General features: G+C 44.1%; 1 protein-coding gene across 5 annotated transcripts in view; it reads left to right on the top strand.

Moving 5' to 3' along the window:
* The window catches only part of rps6ka1 (ribosomal protein S6 kinase a, polypeptide 1), a 36,185-nt gene extending 15,913 nt beyond the window's left edge, over window positions 1-20,272 (top strand). Inside the window, exons 1-22 of one of the 5 annotated variants that reach the window (XM_035609524.2) lie at window positions 7,010-7,144; window positions 8,212-8,265; window positions 10,736-10,852; window positions 10,984-11,065; window positions 12,151-12,231; window positions 12,376-12,455; window positions 12,571-12,677; window positions 13,513-13,550; window positions 14,105-14,247; window positions 14,339-14,409; window positions 14,533-14,621; window positions 14,749-14,813; window positions 15,095-15,197; window positions 15,524-15,654; window positions 16,019-16,144; window positions 16,320-16,409; window positions 16,736-16,894; window positions 17,068-17,229; window positions 17,362-17,438; window positions 17,524-17,641; window positions 17,727-17,864; window positions 18,309-20,272. In XM_035609524.2, the coding sequence (XP_035465417.1) occupies window positions 7,103-7,144; window positions 8,212-8,265; window positions 10,736-10,852; window positions 10,984-11,065; window positions 12,151-12,231; window positions 12,376-12,455; window positions 12,571-12,677; window positions 13,513-13,550; window positions 14,105-14,247; window positions 14,339-14,409; window positions 14,533-14,621; window positions 14,749-14,813; window positions 15,095-15,197; window positions 15,524-15,654; window positions 16,019-16,144; window positions 16,320-16,409; window positions 16,736-16,894; window positions 17,068-17,229; window positions 17,362-17,438; window positions 17,524-17,641; window positions 17,727-17,864; window positions 18,309-18,431 (2,196 nt within the window). In that variant the 5' untranslated portion in view covers window positions 7,010-7,102 and the 3' untranslated portion in view covers window positions 18,432-20,272. Of the gene's footprint in view, window positions 1-7,009; window positions 7,145-8,211; window positions 8,266-9,090; window positions 9,578-10,735; window positions 10,853-10,983; window positions 11,066-12,150; window positions 12,232-12,375; window positions 12,456-12,570; window positions 12,678-13,512; window positions 13,551-14,104; window positions 14,248-14,338; window positions 14,410-14,532; window positions 14,622-14,748; window positions 14,814-15,094; window positions 15,198-15,523; window positions 15,655-16,018; window positions 16,145-16,319; window positions 16,410-16,735; window positions 16,895-17,067; window positions 17,230-17,361; window positions 17,439-17,523; window positions 17,642-17,726; window positions 17,865-18,308 lie in introns of those variants that run through there. The other 4 variants (XM_035609522.2, XM_035609525.2, XM_035609521.2 and 1 more) reach the window with 4 other exon arrangements.
* The last annotated feature ends 929 nt before the right edge of the window (window positions 20,273-21,201 follow it).

The following is a 21,201-nucleotide window of genomic DNA, read 5'->3' as shown; positions in this document are numbered from 1 at the left end:
TTATGTGGCAAGGTAGTTGGTTAACTAGAGTGAGGAATGGAAAATCAGCTTCATTACGCAAGCTGGACAGACTTTGATCGCAGGCGCGCGCACACACACACACACACACACACACACACACACACACACACACACACACACACACACACACACACACTCACACTCACACTCACACAAAATCTTCTGATTTCTAACATTCTTACATTTTATGATGTAAGCCAGTGTTGTGTTTATGCAGCGAGGTAATTGAGCCTCTCCAGAAGGTTTAACACAAATTAAAATGGCTCCTTATTGTTTGCCTCTAGCTAACAAACCATGTTATGATTGCCCGGGAGGGGTGCGTGTGCATTTTAATGTGGTTTACGTGCAGCAGTGCCTTGAGGCAGTAAATCGGTGATTGTTAGTGAAGTTGCTGCGCAACTGTGTGTGTGGGGGGGGGGCATCGATTGCATTGTCTGTCAAGTGAGTATCCTCTTATCTGAGCTTATCATCAGCAGACACGTTGTTAATGCCAGCAGCAGTTTGTCAAAACACACACACACACACACACACACACACACACACACACACACACACACACACACACACACACACACACACACACACACACACACACACACACACACACACACACACACACACACACACACACACACAGAGATGGTTTACAGCCCCATTACCCAGCCTGCTGCTGTGCCTGAAGGGGGCTTTAAATCTCTGGATTCAGTTGAACACAATAACCTCTGTTACTCGCTCTCTCTCCTTCTTTTTCTTTCTGGCGATGCTGTTAAGATGATCTTCATCTCACCACCAGAGTTTTTCAGATCATCCCAAAGGATTCATTTTGCTTCAGGTGATTATCTAAACAAGAGTCAGGGTTTATTGAAGTTTAATGGGGTCATATTTTTGTAGTTTCAGCCATCATTTTTAATGGTTATGAAAACACCATATTCACCAAAGTCATAAGATTTTGATTCAATGACAAATTTTAAATTAGAAAGGGTGTAAACAAGCCAACATCAAGGTGTTATATTTGGTTTTGATTATATGAACCAAGACTCCTCAAACCTGGTTCCATAGGTCTTTTTGTGTCAGCGCTCCTCTTATGGCCTGGCTGCATAATGTTATAATCTTAATATTTCATAGTCCTTCCAATGGAAATGTAAAATGACAGTAGTGCCTGTCCTGACTTCATCAAGCCACATTAATGAATAAAACGATTTTTGGATGAAACATGACTTTTTATCGAGTTTTAAGCCACATTTTGACCATACTCTTATTAGATCTTAGTTGTTTTTTTACTTTGTATTTTAAGTGGATGAAAGATTTAAGTCACTGGATGCCTGGATCTAACGTTATCAGAGAAACAAGCTGAGTAAAATGTTGCAGCAGTTCAGCTCACAGCCCCTCCTTGATGTCCTGTGTCCTGTTATTCTGTGTTTTTACCAGATTTAATCATGAGGTCTGTCTGTTTGGGAGAGGAGGAGACCTCTGCTGATCATTCTGCTCTGTGAATGGGATGCAGCATGTCAAGTCCAAGAAAACCAATAAAATCGAGACTTAAATCGCATACTCCTCAAACTCATGAACCATTCATCTTTTCACTTCTGCCGTTCATCCGTCCATTCATGGCTGCTTTGCCGGCCTAGTTGTCATGGTTACTGTGTCCATGGCGTTACTAAGCGTGTGACTTGTGCCACCATGAGGCAAACGGTTTATGATAACGCATATATATATTTATACACACAAGAACCGATGCACACAGATTCACACATTTCATGAATCCCCAGTGGTCTACTCATAGATTTTTTCATTCATACATCAGTTTGGCTTAGAATGCATATGCTGACTGCAACATATCTCTCTCACTCACTCACTCACTCACTCACACAAACGCACACTCACACACACACTCAAGTACAGTAGTGATGATTACACAGGGCTACTCTGACAAAGAGTCAGCACCATTAATCATCCAGTTAGTACGTGCAACGTCTTATAGATAAGTCTGTGTATTCTGAAAGCTCTCAGGTATTATAGTCACAAGCCACACTGCCAACCTTTAAAGGCCATCATAATATATTACCTTACAGAATAAAATAGAAAAGTCCCCTGTCATGCAGCATGGGCTGTGTGGAGGGGAGGATTCTGGGCATCAAAATTGCGTGTCGAAGTGTTGTGTGAAGGCACAAAACTGCTCTTGTTTGTGAAGATGGAGGCTGGCAAATGTGTGTGTGTGTGGGGCCTTGCCTCTGGTACCTCCTCTTGTTATACAAAGAGAATGCTGAGAAATGGAGACGGAGAAAAAACAGTTGCCATAGTTTCACGCTTCTCCCTCTCAGGGTTGATTAAGGAAAATGTTCCTACCAGTTTCCCTCATCCTTTAAGGTTCTCATTAATATTCATGCTGATTATGTTTATTCTCTCATCTCTGCCCTTTCTTTCTTTTTTGTTTGATTTAGTAAAACCTCTGCTGCATTCTCCTTAAATATTTCCATTGGATTGTTTGATTTTATCAAGTGAATGTCTCGCATTTTCTTCTTTTTCTCTCCCTTTCATCATTTTCTCTTTCTCAGCAGTTTTAGGTGTTGCACCCAGGAGCATGTAACCTTTGACCTTGGTTGCCATAGCAGCAGTGTAGTGTGACATAGAGGACACGCTTGCATTAACAACCATATATTTCACACTCCATCTATTTCCAAATAAATTGATCAAACAACAGAACTATTCATCATCCCTGGATGGTAGCCACAGAGCAGTAACCTGCCTTATATATATTTCCATATATTTTTTCTGTTTGGTTTGAGAGCTGACTCCTGATTTTCAACTGCAGTGAGTCGGATTATTGTGTCAGTACCAGTGGACATTGTGAAAAGAGAGTGACGTTTGGACTGTCAAATCACCAGGAACATGAGTGAATTATGCTCTGATGCTATCACCTTATCAACGTCAGGATACGTCAAAGTTGCATTGTGCTGCCAAAAAGCATCAATAAAATCTGATATTTACAGTGAGAAATAATCTGTCAGAATGTCATGTCTATTCCTGTTCAGATGTACATTTTTGGATTGAAGCCTCAAATTTGGGAAAAGAAAAATGATCCTGGCTTTCTAACCATCATGTGTGTTTCATGTGCTTCAAGTATACGGTGGTGACGTTGTCTTGTCATGAATGTGCTCCCAATAGATTTAAGAACTAGACTGATGGTCAGATACACAAATGATTAGGAGCGTTTAAGACGAGTTGCACAAAACCAGTGTTTTGATTTATGCCTGTGTGTTTTGAGAGCTGATATTTAAGGAGACAGGAGAGAACCACGCGAGGGATGAAGCAGGAAGTATTGACTTAGATAGGAAGCTGCTATTTCCGACTGCTCGTGGCTGGTGTGAGGACTTTGAACCCTGAGAGTGGGAACGGTTACGTGATGAACATAGAAATTAAAGATGACTGATGATTAAAAGCTCAGGCGATGTTATTGTTTGTGTATTTATGGGTTGTACTGTGTGTGTGTGTGTGTGTGTGTGTGTGTGTGTGTGTGTGTGTGTGTGTGTGTGTGTGTGTGTGTGTGTGTGTGTGTGTGTGTGTGTGTGTGTGTGTGTGTGTGTGTGTGTGTGTGTGTGTGTGTGTGTGTGTGTGTGTGTGTGTGTGTGTGTGTGTGTGTGTGTGTGTTTTCCTTACATGGTGCTATAGAGTGCGGCACATTTCCACTGCAGTCAGCCAGCTTAGCTGCAACTCCGATGACCTCATTGTGTATATAACCAGCATCCACTCATGCCTCTCCCCCTCTGTCTCATCCATCGCTCCCTATTATCTCTCTATCCTTACTTTTGTTCTGTCTTACTCCTCCTCCCTGTCACGTCCCTCGTTGTTATTCCCCCCATGTATTTATTGACGATTCCTGACATTGTGGATATTACACAACGCCATTATGGCTTCATGTCAACTGGCCCAGTGCGGAACTGCCGATCATCTTACTGATCATATTACAGATGCCAGTGCAGGATTTCCTGTAGCATCTAATCCTGTGCTACCTCTGGTACATTTCCTGTAGTATCTTCTTCTTCGTCATCTTATTCTCATGTGTATGGCATTTGACAAAACCAGCACCCGTCCCAGTTGAGACTCAATGTTCCAGAGACTTCTTCTGTTGTGATACCTTTTCGTGCAGTGTATTGTGTGTCTAGCATTAGTTGTATTTTGTAATGTTTTCTGTGACATCTACAGTTTTTTCATTATTAGGTTGTGTATAAAACAACATGTGTGTGGATGATATGAACATGCAGCAGGCACCACCAGGTCCATTAAAGCCCCTAACAGCTCCTAGGTTGAAATATGTGTATATTGGGTTTTTTGTGTCATTGACCACTGGTTTACATTGCACTTTATATAAATCTTATTGATGGAGATGAATGTGTGGTGGATGAATGTGTTTGTTGTTGGGTTTTTTATGCTGTAGGCACGTCATGTTCAAGGCAAATTTCCCACTGGGACAATCTCATCTTATCTTAACTGGATGACGAGAATGGACAGATGGCACAGTCTGCTATAGGATGGGTATTAACCCTCGCGGTGCCCTCCACCAAAGGGACAAGGGTCAAAACCTCTCACCTCTCCTCAGTGACAAACATCCTTTGACTATAGGCACCAATACTCACCAAAAACCCAGTGACATCCTTCTGTATATATCTGTAATTCTTTCATGTGTGCTATACAGTATGAAATGTACTGAGAAGCACTTACTGACTTAAAAAAAGAAGAAGATATTGGCACATTGAATGGATGTCAGAAGCAAGTGTTGCCCGTTATCATCATTCTTTAATTTTCGATATTCTTCTTTCTCTACTTATTCTCTAAATGCTCCTGTCTTCCATCGTTCTGCGGGATAACAGCAGCCTCACTGGCAAAGACGGAGATAATCAAGTTAAGCAGTGAGGGATTTAGACGTTAACTTTATGCAGTGCTGCTAGTTCTCTGTTCTGGCTTATTCTCCCTGCTTGATCGCAATCTTTTTTTTTTACATGTTGTCAATTTCTCTCTTCTTTTATGATGTTTTTCAAAATCTGTTCTCTGCCTGTCTGCCCCGGGCTTAGTTAATATTGTAAGTAAAGCAATGGATGGGATGTCTGTGGATTGCATCTGGACCAGTTGAATGTCCATCTGCAGCACTCTTTCTTCCCACTTATGCCACCCACCCAACCCTACGCCTACTTTAGCAACACCTATCACAGCGGGCGTTGCGAAAGTGCAAAGAGGGAGAGAGCGAATGGGTCAGGGGAAAGGACGACGTGAACCTGGACGGATGGATGGGCTGTTGAGCAAAGAGAAAAGAAGGTGTGCCACAGGAACAGTCCGTTAATCATAGTGGAAATGAAAGAAAATGAATGAGAAAGACACTGTCTGAATGAATGAGTCAGCCCTGCCTGCCGAATATAGCAGCGCCGCTCGTCGGCCCATGTCTTGCGATCTTATGCAGGAAGAGAGAGGACAGAGAGTCTGTTCCTGTCTCTCACCTGACAGATTTGGGTGCCTGCCTGCAGACATGTCTGGACTTTCGCTCTTACAAAGACACACAAACACGAGCCTCTTTTGGCATCTCTAAATTCCCATACATCAGCGCACACGTATAGTCAATCTGAGGAGCACCTATAGACGTATATTGCTCAGTTCAGACTGGCTGTTTTTCTGCCTTTATCCCAGCAGTGGATGTATAGTCACAGAGCCCAAGCGACGTCAGTGTCAATGACGGGACAGACTCTGGGTCTGCAATGCTGCCATGTTGTCTAAGATCACCCACGGTGCGGCATCGTCAGACAAAAATCAAGTGTTTTTCACAGTATGAGACTGTACCATCGTGGTGTGGATGGATGTTTAGACTGTCTCCCTCCACGAACTCATAGTCATTTAGGTTTTTCTTCCCTCTCTGGGCTCTTTCTTGTTTTTCCTCCTCCTCCCTGTTCCAACAGTCCGGGGCTGTCATGTATTTGAAATCGTGCAGGTGCTGCTGCTCCATTTTCCAGGAAAGAGGAGAGGCTTCAGTGAGAGACGAGCACTGCAATTGTCTCGAGTCTTTCAGATCGCTCACAGTCTGAAATAACTCATTTTCTTGCTCCGATTTTTTGTTCGTTTGTCTCTCCTTTACCTCAGCCAATTTTTTTTCGACTCTGTTCTTTGGACCTCACCATGGTATTGAGCAGGTTAGAGCTTTGGTGCATTTCTTTGAGACACTCTAACAAGGCCTGGCTGCTGCAGGGCTTGATCCTATGAGGAACTTTACCGCCGTGATTGGGCAGGTTCTTCAGTCTCGACCGTCTCCCCCGTGCTCCCGTTCTGTCCCACTTTACGTCTCCCCCCGGTGTAATTGATGTCAGACGCAGCACTGCGATTTAGAGGAGGCACGAAGCTAAAAATGTGAACATGCCCTTACTTGGCTAAAGCTCCATCTCATAACACACTTCTCACACTTCTCTGGTGACCCCCCCTCCCCTCCCACCAGCTGGGCTGTGGACTTGCACTGGCCCCTGGTGTTGACCAAAGAGCATTACACCGTGTGTGTCGCGAGGGGAGGCTGCGCAGTACACTATCCGCTCAAGTGCTAACTCAAATAAAACCTCTAAGTACAACCGATGCGTTTGGTTTGGTCAGTTTTAGCTTTGAGTTGTGTCAGAATGCATTTTGGAGACCCTCGTCGTGAAAGGTCATTGTACAGTAGTAGTTCAAGGTTTGGTTGGAGTTGAAAACCTCTTTTTTTCTCAAGAACCTCTCCGGTTCCTGACAATTGTGCGTCGGCATGAAACCCATTTTCTCCCCTTTTTCTGCGGGTGTAATCACAACACAAGTGCTCAAATATGCAATGCGAATATCCGTTTTGTTTGACTGTTGATCACATCTTGCCGGGAACTGCTCTGTGCTCCTGCAACATCTCTGCTGCTCATGTCCACTTTTATGACTTCACTTCCCATTTTGCGGCGTGTTTGTGCGCTCCGATTGTATCTCTCATTGTGGTGTGTTGCACACAGAAAGTGTTGGCTAATTCTGTCACAGAGGCTGTGCACTTGTAAGACCGAGAGTCGTTACCAGTTGTCACCGTGACAGCATCAGTGCCATGTGGAGGCTCTTGTTCCGAACCAAAACCCGCGCGCACAAGGCAAGTGGCTGCTTTTTTCATGCGTGTTTGCCGTCAAACCTCTGTTTTTGATTTGAAGTGTGTGTGTGTGTGTGTGTGTGTGTGTGTGTGTGTGTGTGTGTGTGTGTGTGTGTGTGTGTGTGTGTGTGTGTGTGTGTGTGTGTGTGTGTGTGTGTGTGTGTGTGTGTGTGTGTGTGTGTGTGTGTGTGTGTGTGGTACCAGGGTGATGGATGTGATTGATGCCGGGGACTTTGCAGGTGTCCGTGTCATATTTTTGGGATGCGAGGAGAAGGGATTTCATCTGCGAGGGCGGTTGTGAAGCCGAGCTGCCGCCTTCTCAGCCGTGAAGTGACGGGATTGACTTTTTTCTCCCACCTCCTCTCACCCCAAATCATAAGTGCTTAGTTTCGCGGCTGCACTGAAACTTTATTGTCCTCCCAAATCTGCAAGTGCAACTGATTTTCAAGGCAGTGCTAATCGAGGAACACTTCACGTGTGTCAGCATGCCCCCGATTTGCGACCCTAGTTTGTTCAGCCCATCCATTGTTGCACTAAATAGTCCATTAAATTATAAACCAATATGGTGACTCATTCCGGTTTGACACAGTCTAGTGACCGTGTGCAGTGCTGTCAAATGACACAGACTTATTACTGGATAATTCTATTGATTTAAATATTGCCAGCACCTTCATGTTTGATCAGTCCTCCAAAACTTCTTGAGCAGCAGTCATGCTGGGAAACGCGTCTCCCCGCCGCTGCTGCTGCTGCTGCTGCTGCTGCTGCTGCTGCTGCTGCTGCTGCTGCTGCTGCCCTTACGGAGTTACTGAGCAGGAAGGAAGTAAGATCTGTTTGAGAAAAGAGGAAGTGAGAAGTAGGAGGGAAGAGACGTTTCCTGTCACTGGTGTCGTCGCAATTTTGCCCCTTTCTAACCTCTTCTGAGTCTGTGTGCGTGCGTGCGTGCGTGAGGTGCACCTGCAAAGATACTTGTGTGTTTGTGTCCAATACATCTGTAGGGATACGTTTAATGTAATGCCAGATGTTTGTCTCTGTTACTTCTCCATTCCAACACAACCATGCTCCCGTCCTAGATTGAGCCTCATATAACCTGGATTGAGAGGGACTTTGCCGCTATTAGAAGCCAGGTAAGCTCTAAAAGATGTGTACAGATTCCTCATATTAGGCCAACCTGCAGCTCTTCCCCTGCCAGGCAAACACACTGTCGCTTACATGAGCAATGTCTACATTTTTGTCACACCTCAGCGCCTTCTTTCTCTTTGTCATTTTTTCGACTCTTGGAAATTTAATTCTGCAACGGTAAACACTTTCGAAATCAGCTTTTCCCGATTTAACGGACTGCGATGCTGCGTTATCAGCTGTTGGTGAAATGTACATCTGCTCCAAACTGGAGGATGACACCGTTGGGTCAAGAGAGGTTGACTCATGCTCTGCGCTTTTCAGAGGCAGGATGGACAGGAATAGATTATTATGAGAGGGAAGAGAGAGGGACATGCCCGGCCAGAGACAGGAAAGTCTCTGTCATCCACAGGCAGTGACACGATGGATAACTGTGTTGACACTGAGAGGGGGGGGGGCACACCTTGTCCTCGCTCTGCCTCCCTCCATCTACCTACCTCTAGCTTCTTGCTCTGTTGAATTGTGGGTAAAAGGAAGTGACAGAGAATGGGTTTTCTGAGTCAACGGCAGTTGCTGATGACACAGAAACACATGATGTTGCTGCTGTGCTATCTTCAAGAATGTGAGGAGAGAAAAAAATGTTTCAACCGTGTCAGTCTTCAGTCTCTCTCTCTGTGTGTGTGTCTCTCTCCCTCTCCCTCTCTCTCTCTCTCTCTCTCTCTCTCTCTCTCTCTCTCTCTCTCTCTCTCTCTCTCTCTCTCTCTCTCTCTCTCTCTCTCTCTCTCTGTGTGTGTGGGACTGGTTGGGTGCAGGACTGTGAGAATAAGAGCAGGCTCTTCCTTCCTGCACGTTTGGGTTCCAGTTCACTTCAGATGCACTAAGTCACTGAGGGCACGCCAGGCTAATCAGAGCAAAAGAAAGCGAGTGGGAGACGGAGACAGATGGAGGAGAGGAAGGGACAGTGGAAGATTTAAAAAAGGAGATGAAGAGTTAGTGATAAAATGCAGCAGGAGGCCCCTGGCCCTGCAGAGAGACTAGATAACGGGCAGAGGCTGAGCGATTCGAGCAAGTCGATTTATGTGAAGCGCAGCACCGGTGTTTGCGTTGTTATGGACACGGGCTGGATGAGGAAACAGTGCGGGCGATGCTGAGATGGAGAAGGACAAGAGAAAGTTCAGCCTTTTCAACCTGCTCACCTTCTACCTGTCCAAAAAGAACAAAGCGTTGGCCGACAGCGCTGCTCCCTCCAACTGCTGCAGATCAACGGCTGCAACAGGCAACGGCACTGACACTTCTCCTGCACCGAGGAACCACTGGACGGTAAAGTGACACTTGGCAGCACAATAAACTTTGAATAGCCTCCAGAGAGCTGTGAATGGTATTTTTTGGGGGTTTTTCGGTAACTGGCTGAAGAAGCAGGGAAGTGGAATTAAGTGTTTGTGTTGTGGTTATTTAAAAACTGCTGCAGCCGAACGCCTGCATGTTCAACCAACGCTGGTTTCCTGTTGTCAAATAAAGTATCGGGCTAAAGTCGTCTGTAGTGTTCACACGGTTTGATCACATGGTTATTTATTTTCTCTGTGTCATTTTTCTTGTGTCAGAAAGAAGTTTAAAAGTCCCATCACAACTTCTCAGGGCCAAGGTCACCTCTTTAAATTGCCTTTTAGACTCTGAGGCAAAAAAACAAGCTTTTACTCTCACTCTGAACAGATAAAAGGCAAAAGAAAATGATAAAAGATACACAAGCAATAGTTGAATAGAAGCCTCAGTCCTCAGGTACACTCTTGCACATGGTTGTCTGCAGATGACAAATCCAGGGGTTACACTGTAGAACAGCAAAGACGTCCTACTTTTCTAGTCCCAAATGTATGTTAAAACCTGTAAGCAGCTGTGAAGTGAAGTGCTTTTCTGCACGGTACACACAGAGAACTGGGAAGTCACTCTGTGTGACCTGTTGTTGATGTTGTCGATGCTCGCTGGTGATGCGTTGGTGCTTTTCTGTTGGGCGTTGATGAGTTGTGGCTGAGGTTGACACGGCAGTGTCCTCGGTCAGCTGTTCCTGCGGTGCTCCACCCTGTACGAGAGCCCGAGAAGTTCTCATGAGCAAAAAGTTCATCTGGAGACTATACAGCTTGTGTCCCCCGCAAAAAAACAAACCCATTGCAGGAAAGTGTGCATGCACCTTTTTTTATCTTGCAGTCATCATATCCAGAAACCTCCATTAAAAAAAAAAAAATTAAAAAAAAATCACACTTTACCCACTGGGTGTAATCACGCATACTTACACACACATCGCTCTCTTTACCGTGCTTCCTCTTTCTGCCGTCTTTCATTTTGATCTACTGTTCATTTTACAGCCTCCTACACCTCCCTTCACGCAATCCTTTTCAAACGCACAGTGTCTTTGTTGTTGTAGCCATGAGTTCTCTGATCAGGCTGTCTTATTAAACTCGACCTCTCTGCTTGTTCACTGTTCAGGAGGATGGAGACATCAAGGAGATCAACATTACCCATGTGGTCAAAGAGGGCTCGGAGAAGGCCGATGCCTCTCAGTTTGAGCTGCTCAAAGTTTTGGGACAGGGGTCCTTCGGCAAGGTGACCCACTCACTCACAACTCCTCTTTCCGCTGCTCCCTCTCTCCCACATTTTGTTGTTCTCCCTCCTTTGCATCTGAGACTTTCAATCACTCATCTGATATGACAATTTGCTTTTGCTGCATATTGCAGGTTTTCCTGGTGCGGAAGGTGACCCCTCCAGATGCCAACCAACTCTATGCCATGAAGGTCCTCAAGAAGGCCACACTCAAAGGTACAGTAGCCTGTGATGTGACTGGCGCGCTGGTAAACCCGTCTGAACCCAGCTGATCGGACACATCTTCTTGTAGATTGGAGAAAATGTCCCCCTCATAATTCGCAGGAATTCTAGCAACATTTATGAACAGGATTTAATTGGTGTTGAGAGGCGATTGGGAAAAAAATTATCTGAACCAAATAATTCCGATTACAGGCTCTATTAATGTGAACATTTGCTGCATTTCTCTTTTTTTCCTAACTGTGTCAATAAAATATTTTTGGGTTTGGGGCAGTCGGTCAGAGTACATGAGCAACATGTGTGAATTTGTCACCTCAAAGGGAACGGAAATTGTGATGAGCATTTTTAACTCTTTTCTGAATCCACACATTAATGGATGATTAGGATAATCATCTTTAGTGAGAACTGTGTGTTTATTGCATTGCCTCAGCTCTGAGATCATTTAAGAGGATTTTTCAAAAGCTTTCTCTTTGACTTTGGTGGTGCTGTCATTGACTTTCCGCAGGTGAAAATACCCTTGGTTTCATGTAAGAGGGTGTTGGCTTTCCTGTAAAACAGAACTGCACACAGTCATATGTTTAAGACCACCACAGCTTGCTGGGAGTTTTATCTCCTTCCGCGCTAAACATCAAGGAATCACAATTTGTTCACAGTCGCCTGAATAGATGTGGTTAGTTTCAGTTGTGCAGATTTTTTCACATTTCACTTGCATCATTTAAATTCAATTATTATTGGCATGGGCATTTAGCGTGTACTGCGCTAACTTAACTTACCTTTCTGTTGGAACACAATCATTTAAATATTGTCATTTAAGTATTGTACTGTATTTTTTAAATCCAAAATCTCAAGTCTGTTCTCCTGCCAGCTTCTACCGTACCACACTGTAACTCCGTGTGACGAGGAAGCCGCAAAGTATCGACCTTTTGTCACACAGCCAACCTGATTACCTCATGCCGCTGCTAGACAAGCACCACTTTTCTGTCTTTAATTTGTATTCAATTATGTATTCCTAATTGACAACCATTACCAGAGGATCATCACACACTCAAGTAATAGTGTCTATGTTTAATTCTGTCCTTCAGTGAGAGATCGTGTGAGGACCAAGATGGAGAGAGATATTTTGGCAGACGTCAACCACCCATTTGTTGTCAAACTGCACTATGGTGAGTCGGCCTGAAGCCGTATTTATCTCTACTTCCCTAACCTGGAAATCACTTCATTGAATCTACAGATTTAGTTTTATCGCTTTTAAACAGAAAGTGTTCCCCGGCGAATCAAGTTTGAATGACACTTTCATGCGTCTGTAGGGTTCCAAACTGAAGGAAAGCTGTACTTGATCCTGGACTTCCTCAGAGGAGGAGACCTCTTCACTAGACTCTCTAAAGAGGTGAGAGTGAGGTTTTTCTCTACTGTCTCGCTCTTGTGGCGTTATTCTTTTTCAGCGATTCATGCTTTCATCTCCCCCTTTTGTGTGCGTCTTGTTGGATTGCGTGTCTTCTCAGGTGATGTTCACTGAGGAGGATGTGAAGTTTTATCTGGCAGAGCTGGCCTTAGGACTGGACCACCTCCATAGCCTGGGCATCATTTACAGAGACCTGAAGCCTGAAAAGTAAGAAACTGAATGTACGGTCGAAGATACAGAAAAATACATACGCAAATGCATATTTGACGAACAGTGCGCCTTGGACCCAAACCCATCTGGATACATCAGAGGCAGGTGAGAGACAACTGCCTCACTTACCTCTCAAGCTGCTTTCAGACATGCACTGAAGTCTGGATATGTTCTTGTATGTGAGAACGCAAATGTCGCCCTGGATATTTTCCGGAAACTTTTTCTGTCGGCCCCCAAGTAACATTTCCAGAAAACGACCGAGTGAGCCCATGTGAGAATACAGAGGACACTGTTTTGTAATCAGCATTTAAAATTATAGCAAAACCCTTGTATCTTTATTGTACTTTAAAAACAAATGGTGGGATTTTTAATTTGCACTTTAAACATGTGGAAGTATCATTCCTCACTAACAAGCATCTTGGATGCAAAGTCTTTTTATGTTTTGGACGCTGCATTGTTTACGTCGGCTTGCAAGTCTTCTTTTCTCCATTTTAAGTGTTTTTTTTGTATGGTTCATTAGTGACACCAGCTGTTGATATTCATTCCCCATCCTCTGCAGTTGCCCCTCAGGCTTTGTGGTGTGTATGCACACCCTCGTGTACGCAGTGGTAGAACAAGATTTAAATGCATTTGTCAAACATTAGCCCACAATACTGCCAGTGATCAGAAAGTTGGAAAGAATTCCCCTTCAAGTTTTAAAGGTTATTTTCTATATTTTGCAAGCGATAACCCAGAGTACATTAGAGCACGGCGTGCCACAGATAAAGGCGAGTTCAGTCTAAAATGTATTCATTTAATTTTCCTAACTTTTGGCAATGTTTTCTTCTTCTAGCATTCTCCTGGATGAGGAGGGTCATATCAAACTCACAGGTTAGTCTCTTCCTCAAACACACATACACACAGATGCACACACACACACACACACACACACACACACACACAGATGCACACACACACACACACACACACACTGACCTCCATTTCTCACAGTGCGGTGACAGCTTTAGCTCGCCTATTCAAGATATCTGCCTATGGGCCTGTGTGTGCCTCCCCCAAGTTAATTATTATACTTTATCTAACTGTCGTCTATAGTCACGGCCATTTATTTACCTCAGGTCCTGGCGGCCGCTGTTGAACCAAAGGTGAACTTGGGAGGTTTAAGGGAGGCAATATAACAAGTCACAAGGGGTTAGAAGGACAAATAAAGTGTTGTGAGATTCATGTTTAAGCCAGCTCTGCTGCTTTTCTGCTTCTTCTATTCACTTCAGTGAATATGTTATTAAAAACATAAACAGGGATGTTGAGGAAGTGCTGGCTACATTGTTAAGACACGGATTCAGAATGACAGGGTAAAGTAGTACAGTACTGTAGGATACTGTGTAGTAGAGCACTGACTGTGTCTTGTCCTGTATTTTTTTTTTTAGATTTTGGTTTGTGTAAAGAAGCCATCGATCATGAGAAGAAAGCCTATTCCTTCTGTGGTACTGTGGAGTACATGGCACCAGAGGTTGTGAACAGGCAGGGACACACCCACAGCGCTGACTGGTGGTCATTCGGAGTACTAATGGTAAAATACGATTACTTTGTGTGATCATGAGTGCGTGTACTCAACATACCCCTGATTGTAATTGCGATATGTTGTTTACTATCTCTCGCAGTTTGAGATGTTGACCGGGGCTCTGCCATTTCAAGGGAAGGACCGCAAAGAAACCATGGGCTTAATTCTGAAGTGAGTATCCTCTGCATGGAGGAATGATCACGCAGAAGCCGGTAGCGATTCAAAAAAAAATACCTCCCTCGGTTTTCGGTGCAGTAATTGAAGCTGTGTGTGTCGTGGCGTCTCTCCCTGCAGGGCTCGTCTGGGAATGCCTCAGTTCCTGAGTACAGAGGCCCAGTCTCTGCTCAGGGCTTTGTTCAAGAGGAATCCCGCCAACAGGCTGGGTCAGTTTCACCTCTTGATCATGACGATCACGGATGGCAGCGTTTACACCCCGTCTTTCTTCAGAAATGTTCTTGTTGGTCTTCGGTTGAGATTTATCCTGCTAAGTGTTGATGTTTTTGCTCACAGGATCGGGTGCCGACGGTGCGGAGGAGATCAAAAGACACGGTTTCTACTCCACCATAGACTGGAATGTAAGTGTTAATAGTACTTATGGTATTATATTTAACATTATTGACCTTTTAATATCTTAGTATAATTTATGCTTGTTTTTCATTTTCATATTTTCTTATCTTAACCACCCTTCTTTTATTGTTGTCTTTTCAATTATTGTTTATTTTGGTATGCATTAGTCTCTACATCAGAGTTTTGACATCCTGTGCTACCTGTAAAGCATTTGATTTGTTTTAAAAGGTGCTATATAAATTAAGATTGACTGCATGAGTGAAAGTAAAGTTCCTTTATTTCTTTTCAGAAACTCTTCAGGAAAGAATTAAAGCCTCCATTCAGACCGGCGGTGGCGCGTCCAGACGATACTTTCTACTTTGACTCCGAGTTCACCTCCCGCACCCCTAAAGGTCAGAGATCCAAGCTGAGAATTATTCTGCGCTGGTTTGTGAGAATGTCTATTGTCTATTGTCTATGTCTATTTCCTCCCTGAAAGCAGTTCTGAAAAGATAAAATCAATACAGGGTGTCGTTTGTATTAAGGAGACACTGTGGTGATTTCGAGACTATCAAAATGCAGTAATACTTTATTTTTACCGTGCTCATAAAAAAATTCATTAGTTTGAAGTGCCGTTTATTGCAGTGGCATTTTTGAACATGAACATCTCCAGCATTACTTCCAGTCTCCCTTTTTTCCCCCCCAAAAAAACACTTGACCTTGCATCATTATATTACAGACTCCCCTGGCGTGCCCCCAAGTGCCGGAGCGCACCAGCTCTTCAGAGGCTTCAGTTTCATCGCGTCGACTCTGTTGGAAGAGGACGGCTCAGCGGAGCCAGTGCAGCCTCTGCCACATCCAGTGGTCCAGGTCAGACTGCAGTTAACTGTCGCAGTGTAACTGTTCATAAACAACACAGTGAAACATGTTGTATAGCAGCTTCCATGGGTGAAGACGTGATGGAGGAGAGAAAAGCAAAGCAAACACACTAATGTGTGAGCCGGCAGATAGGAGGAAAAAGGGAGTGAAATGGCTTAACAGATCCTGTTTCATGCTTGGCAGCAGTAGCGATTTAACTGCATGCGGTAGACTGAGAAAGACAATGAAGGAGAAAATGCCTCTCATCTCCTTCGCAAAAGCCATCATCATCCTTCTATCTCGTCAGCTCTTGTCGGTCGGTCGGTTACGCCTCCGCTCACAGCCGTTTCTTCAATTTTCCTCTCTGCCTCTGCAGCAGCTACACGGGAAGAACCTGCTGTTCAGCGACGGCTACGTGTTGAAGGAGGATATCGGCATGGGCTCCTTCTCCGTCTGTAAACGATGCGTCCACAAAGCCACCAACACAGAATACGCCGTCAAGGTACGGACACACACCGCAGCTACACACTACACAGAACAATCACTACTCCTGTCTCCTGCATACCACTGAAGGAGCGATGTCAAACCATATTAAGCGTAATTATGCAAATTGTGGATTGGAAAGAATAAAATATGAGGAATATAATTCATGTGAGTGTTCTTTTTGTGATTTACAGATGATTGACAAGACCAGTACAGACCCCTCTGAAGAGATTGAGATTCTACTTAGATATGGACAGCACCCCAACATCATAACCCTGAAGGATGTGAGTATAAAAACCAGGTGGCAACCCACCTCAACGTCACCCATTAGTTTGCGAACTGACGTTTTGAAGCCTCGAGTTTAGCATTTTTGGCCAGCGCCATCTTGGTTTTTTGAAACCAGAGATAACTATAATTGGAGCGGTTTCTCGCAGGAGAGAATACAGGCTTCGGGCACTTTTCGCATTTGCTTCACTTTCTGGACCCGGTGACTACGTCCATTTTTATATACAGTCTATAACAAAAAACACACACTTGTATCACACTGTTATTTTCCCCGGGTGTTAAGTGCACTGAGTGTCGTGTGCTTCTGTGTGCATTTCCGTCTCAGGTGTACGACAACGGGAAGCAGGTGTTCCTGGTGACGGAGCTGATGCGCGGCGGCGAGCTGCTGGATCGGATCCTCAAGCAGAAGTTCTTCTCGGAGAGAGAGGCCAGCGCAGTGCTTCACACCATCACCAGGACTGTGGAGTACCTGCACTCACAGGGGGTGAGCACCACTGTGGAACGAGATCCTACGCCCCTGTACACTTACTCACTCCTTATTGACCAGCACATCCCTCAATGTACCAAGATTATCTAGACAAACATGTTATTGAAATTTGCTTTATGTAAAACTGGAGTCATCTATGAAACATTAAATATGGTAAACTTGTTCTCCAGGTGGTGCACAGGGACCTGAAGCCCAGCAACATCCTCTACGTGGACGAGTCGGGGAATCCCGAGTCAATCAGGATCTGCGACTTTGGCTTCGCCAAGCAGTTGCGTGCCAACAACGGCTTGCTGATGACCCCGTGCTACACTGCTAACTTTGTGGCCCCAGAGGTGAGGAGGTCGACATATAGTCAGTCTCCTCTTACCAGTCGAGACTGCATATTGTTCAAACTGAAAACCTTGAATGATGTTAACATGAAATGCGTTAGTCACTGAAATACTGTGCGCGACTATCTATTATAGGTGTTGAAGCGTCAGGGCTATGATGAAGGATGTGACATCTGGAGCCTGGGAGTCTTACTGTACACCATGCTGGCTGGGTAGATACAAAATACTCTCTTCTGAAACCAATTCCTATTTGTCACTATTTGCCCTTCATGCTCACCCTATCCTCTGTTTCACCAGTTTTACTCCATTTGCCAACGGACCTGAGGACACCCCCAACGAGATCCTGAGCAGGATAGGCAGCGGCCACTTCAGCCTGACTGGAGGAAACTGGGATACTGTGTCTGAAGCTGCCAAGGTAGAGCTTCTAACTTGCACTTTTTACCCCCGAGCCTGCTCCTATCCCCTTCTCCGTGTCATAGTTAATGTGTGCTCCCTTTTAGGAACTGGTGTCCAAGATGCTCCATGTGGATCCTCACCAGAGACTGACTGCTAAGCAGGTCCTCAGGCACCCCTGGATTGTCCAGAGAGACAAACTACCCAACAGCCAGCTCCCACACCAGGACCCCAAACTGGTCAAGGTAACAACTGAGCCAGTTGCCTAAATTAATCAAGGGGGGTCGTAAGAGGCATTTAATGAAACACTGGCTTATCAGATCCTTATCCGATGTTTTATTATTCTACATGATACAATTTTAATAACTCACTAAATCATGTTTTTTTTTTTAACATGGCAACAAGTAAGAGTAGTACATTGTACAGTTCGTATAAACAAAAACTGTGACCAACAGTCCCTGTAAAAGTTAAGGATGTTTTAGTTACAATGGTGCCATATGATTTATGTTGCACTGAATGAAAGTGTGAGTAAAATTAACAAAACCTCAATAACTTTGGAAATAGTTTTTTTTCCTGGATATCAGCCTAATATCATAATATTACTGAATGCCTCTCTTTCTCATATGCACATTCTGGATATTCACAATAGTTATTTTGGCTACAATCACCATGCTGCTATTTATGCACAGGGCGCAATGGCGGCCACCTACTCCGCCCTGAAGAACTCCCAGCCCACTCCGGAGCTCAAGCCCATCGAGAGCTCCTTCCTCGCTCAGAGGCGCGTCAAGAAGCTTCCCTCCACCTCCCTGTAGAGACTCCACGAACGACCAGTCATCTCACTGGAGACCGACCGAAACCGCACCTCCTGGCTCCAAACCACCCAGTTGGCTTGCTCGGGAACTCACTGTCCACACGTCACCACCAGCCAAGGAACGTTGACTGTGATCCTGCCCCCGTTCACGTGACCTCAGTTGTACCTCTCTCTCGCTGTCATCCTCATTGTTCGGGCTTGTCAGCTGCTGTTGGTCAATGTCCTTGGACAAAAAGACAGTGAAGATGGATGAGGGGGTTGATAAGGGAAAAAAAAAAAGAAAAAAAATTGGTGCAGGTTTTTGGCAGATGTATTAGTGGCTGTGTGCGCGTGTGTGTGTATGTATGTGTGTGCGTATGTGCATGACATGCCAACAGAGTGGATGCAGCCACTGTTTTGATTGTGACAATGAAAGTTTTTTCTCTCGCCATCGCTGCTGTAATTGGTTGTCGTTCAGCTTGCTGCACGCCCGTCGGTCTGTCTGTCCGCCCGTTCTGTTTCGTTCTGTTTTTCGTCCTCCTGTTCTTTTTGTCGAGTTGATGAGCTTTATATTAGCGGCCGTGCTGCCAAATCAATCTGTGCCGACAGCACCAGCCCGCAGTACTGTCCAGCTGATGTTTAATGGAGCATTATTGATATAAATATTGAACATTTCTGCCATAAAAGGCCTCTTTGGCTTTGGTACAGCCAGAATACGGGAATTCTGGGAAATGTCAAATGCTGATGTTTTGGTTAATGTCGATCTTTGCTTTGTGTTTTGTTTTACAGAGAGAGTGTGTGGGTGGGTGTCAGTTGCATGACTTGCTCTGTGTGCGTGTGTGAATGAGTGTGTACTGTCTTGCGGGATGCTGCAGGGTCATGTGCATGGTCTGGTGATGTGATGATGTCATGTGGCTTCCTTGTTTCTTCTCTCCTCTCCCTTTACTCTGCTTGGTCCTCCTGCTGGCAACCATCTGAGATGTCTGTTATTTTTATTACTACTAAAAAAATTTAAAAACTAGTAAAATAGGTGGCTTTCTGTGAAAGAAAACTTGCCCAAGGAACAGTGTGGCATGTTAAAATTCTATATTTGCTATTTAGCTTTTCTTGTTTTCTCCTTCTTTTCCCACTGTGTTTCTCGGATAATGCATATTGAATGCTGTTTCCTGTGTTTGCTGCTTTTGTTGTTGATTTTTTTGTTTGTTTTGTTTGTTTTTGTCCAAAGAAAGTGCTGATTTAAAATAGGGAAAGACATGCTGAGCACATCACAGTCCGTGGACTTGCTGGCGTACAGGGCTCCTCTTCTGTTTTTGAAATGTAGGGAGGATGGGGTTGACTGTTGTCTGAGTCAGCCTCTCTCTCTCCCGGAAATTCTGTCAAGTCACTGGTTGTTAATATCACACAGGCCTACTCTCAGCGTGGAGTATCTTCAGCCGTCTTGTGTTTTGACCCTTTTCATTCATTTGAATTTCCGCTGATTCTGTTATTTCACCGTTTTCTTTGTTATCATTAACACTGAATTGGAGACTAACGTCACTGTAAGTAGCTTCATAGGCCGGATCCTGCTTTCAGCTCGGTGCCTACAGGTGAGGCAGAATGTCTTACATGGAAAACGTGTGAAAACAAGCCAAGCAGCCGGAAGATACTGTACATGTGAAGAAGGGAAGGCCTGTGCTGTGGCTGAATAATCCATGAACCAGCTGTCTTACCTCAAAAAGGGATCAAAATTTCTATTATAATTATTGTTTGGTGGCAAAACTCTCCCCCTCCTTTGACTAAATTTATGGTAAGATGTCATTGTATGATAAAGATGAAGATTTTTATATCTTACAAATATTAAAAAATCCAGTTGCTACAACAAAATGTCTCTTGTTCTGTCTTCAAAATCAAAAAAAAATTCTTTTGTTTGTGTGAAAAATTTAGAAAACCCAAAGTTACCCCCCATAACCCCCATGACATCATTAGAATAATTTTATTTTGAAAGTCCCTCCAGAGCCACAGATGACATTTTACTTCAAGCGGAGTGTGACTAAACATAGGTTCTCATTTATTCTTGTCCCGTAACTAGGTCATGATTCTGGAGATCGATGACTTTTTGTCATGTGGAGAAGACGGAAATAATTGTTAATGTTAAAGTGCTACACAACTGATTTGTTAATAAGGACTTTGGAAGGTATATTCTGAAGAAGGAACGACACAGAATTGGAAGAAATTGCCTCTCTTGTGGAGGAGGAATTGCTAGGTAACTTTTCTCTCATTAAATTCCATCTTTCTTCTCAGTAACAACTTAATTCTCGTAATATTACAACTTTGTTCGAGAAATTTTCAGACAATTTTTTTTTTCTTCTTCAAAATGTCCTTATACTCAGTCGTACGTTATGTCTATATCCACTGATAACCTAAGTTGAGTATTGACGTTGGTATAGGGAGAGAAAATGGTGGACTGGTTCCATCCCCCATAATGCATCTGTTTAAATGACCTTCAGCTCCCACCTTCTTGTGGGCCCACGGCCTGGTGTGTTTCCTCTGCTGGTCACTGGAGGGAGATAAAGTGCAAGCATGTGTTCATGTAAAAGCCAGAAAATCCAGACCTACCTACTGACCAGGTCTAATGGGGCAGACTCTTACTTTACGGTTTACTCAACCCGTTTCTTTACATGGTGCCTTTAAATGTGGAAACCAACCGATTAAATATTTTTTAAAAATCACAGCTTATCTCAGCTAATGATAAATTTGAGCCTTCTGGGAAATAAAGGGACAGGAAGTAGTCTGCATCTGTAATCATATAAAGT

The sequence above is a fragment of the Scophthalmus maximus genome, chromosome 15, assembly GCF_022379125.1.
Source record: "Scophthalmus maximus strain ysfricsl-2021 chromosome 15, ASM2237912v1, whole genome shotgun sequence".
In the NCBI taxonomy this organism is placed as follows: Eukaryota; Metazoa; Chordata; class Actinopteri; order Pleuronectiformes; family Scophthalmidae; genus Scophthalmus; species Scophthalmus maximus.
The sequence above is the reverse complement of the archived record's forward strand: the minus strand, read 5'-3'. Positions and strand labels throughout refer to the sequence as shown.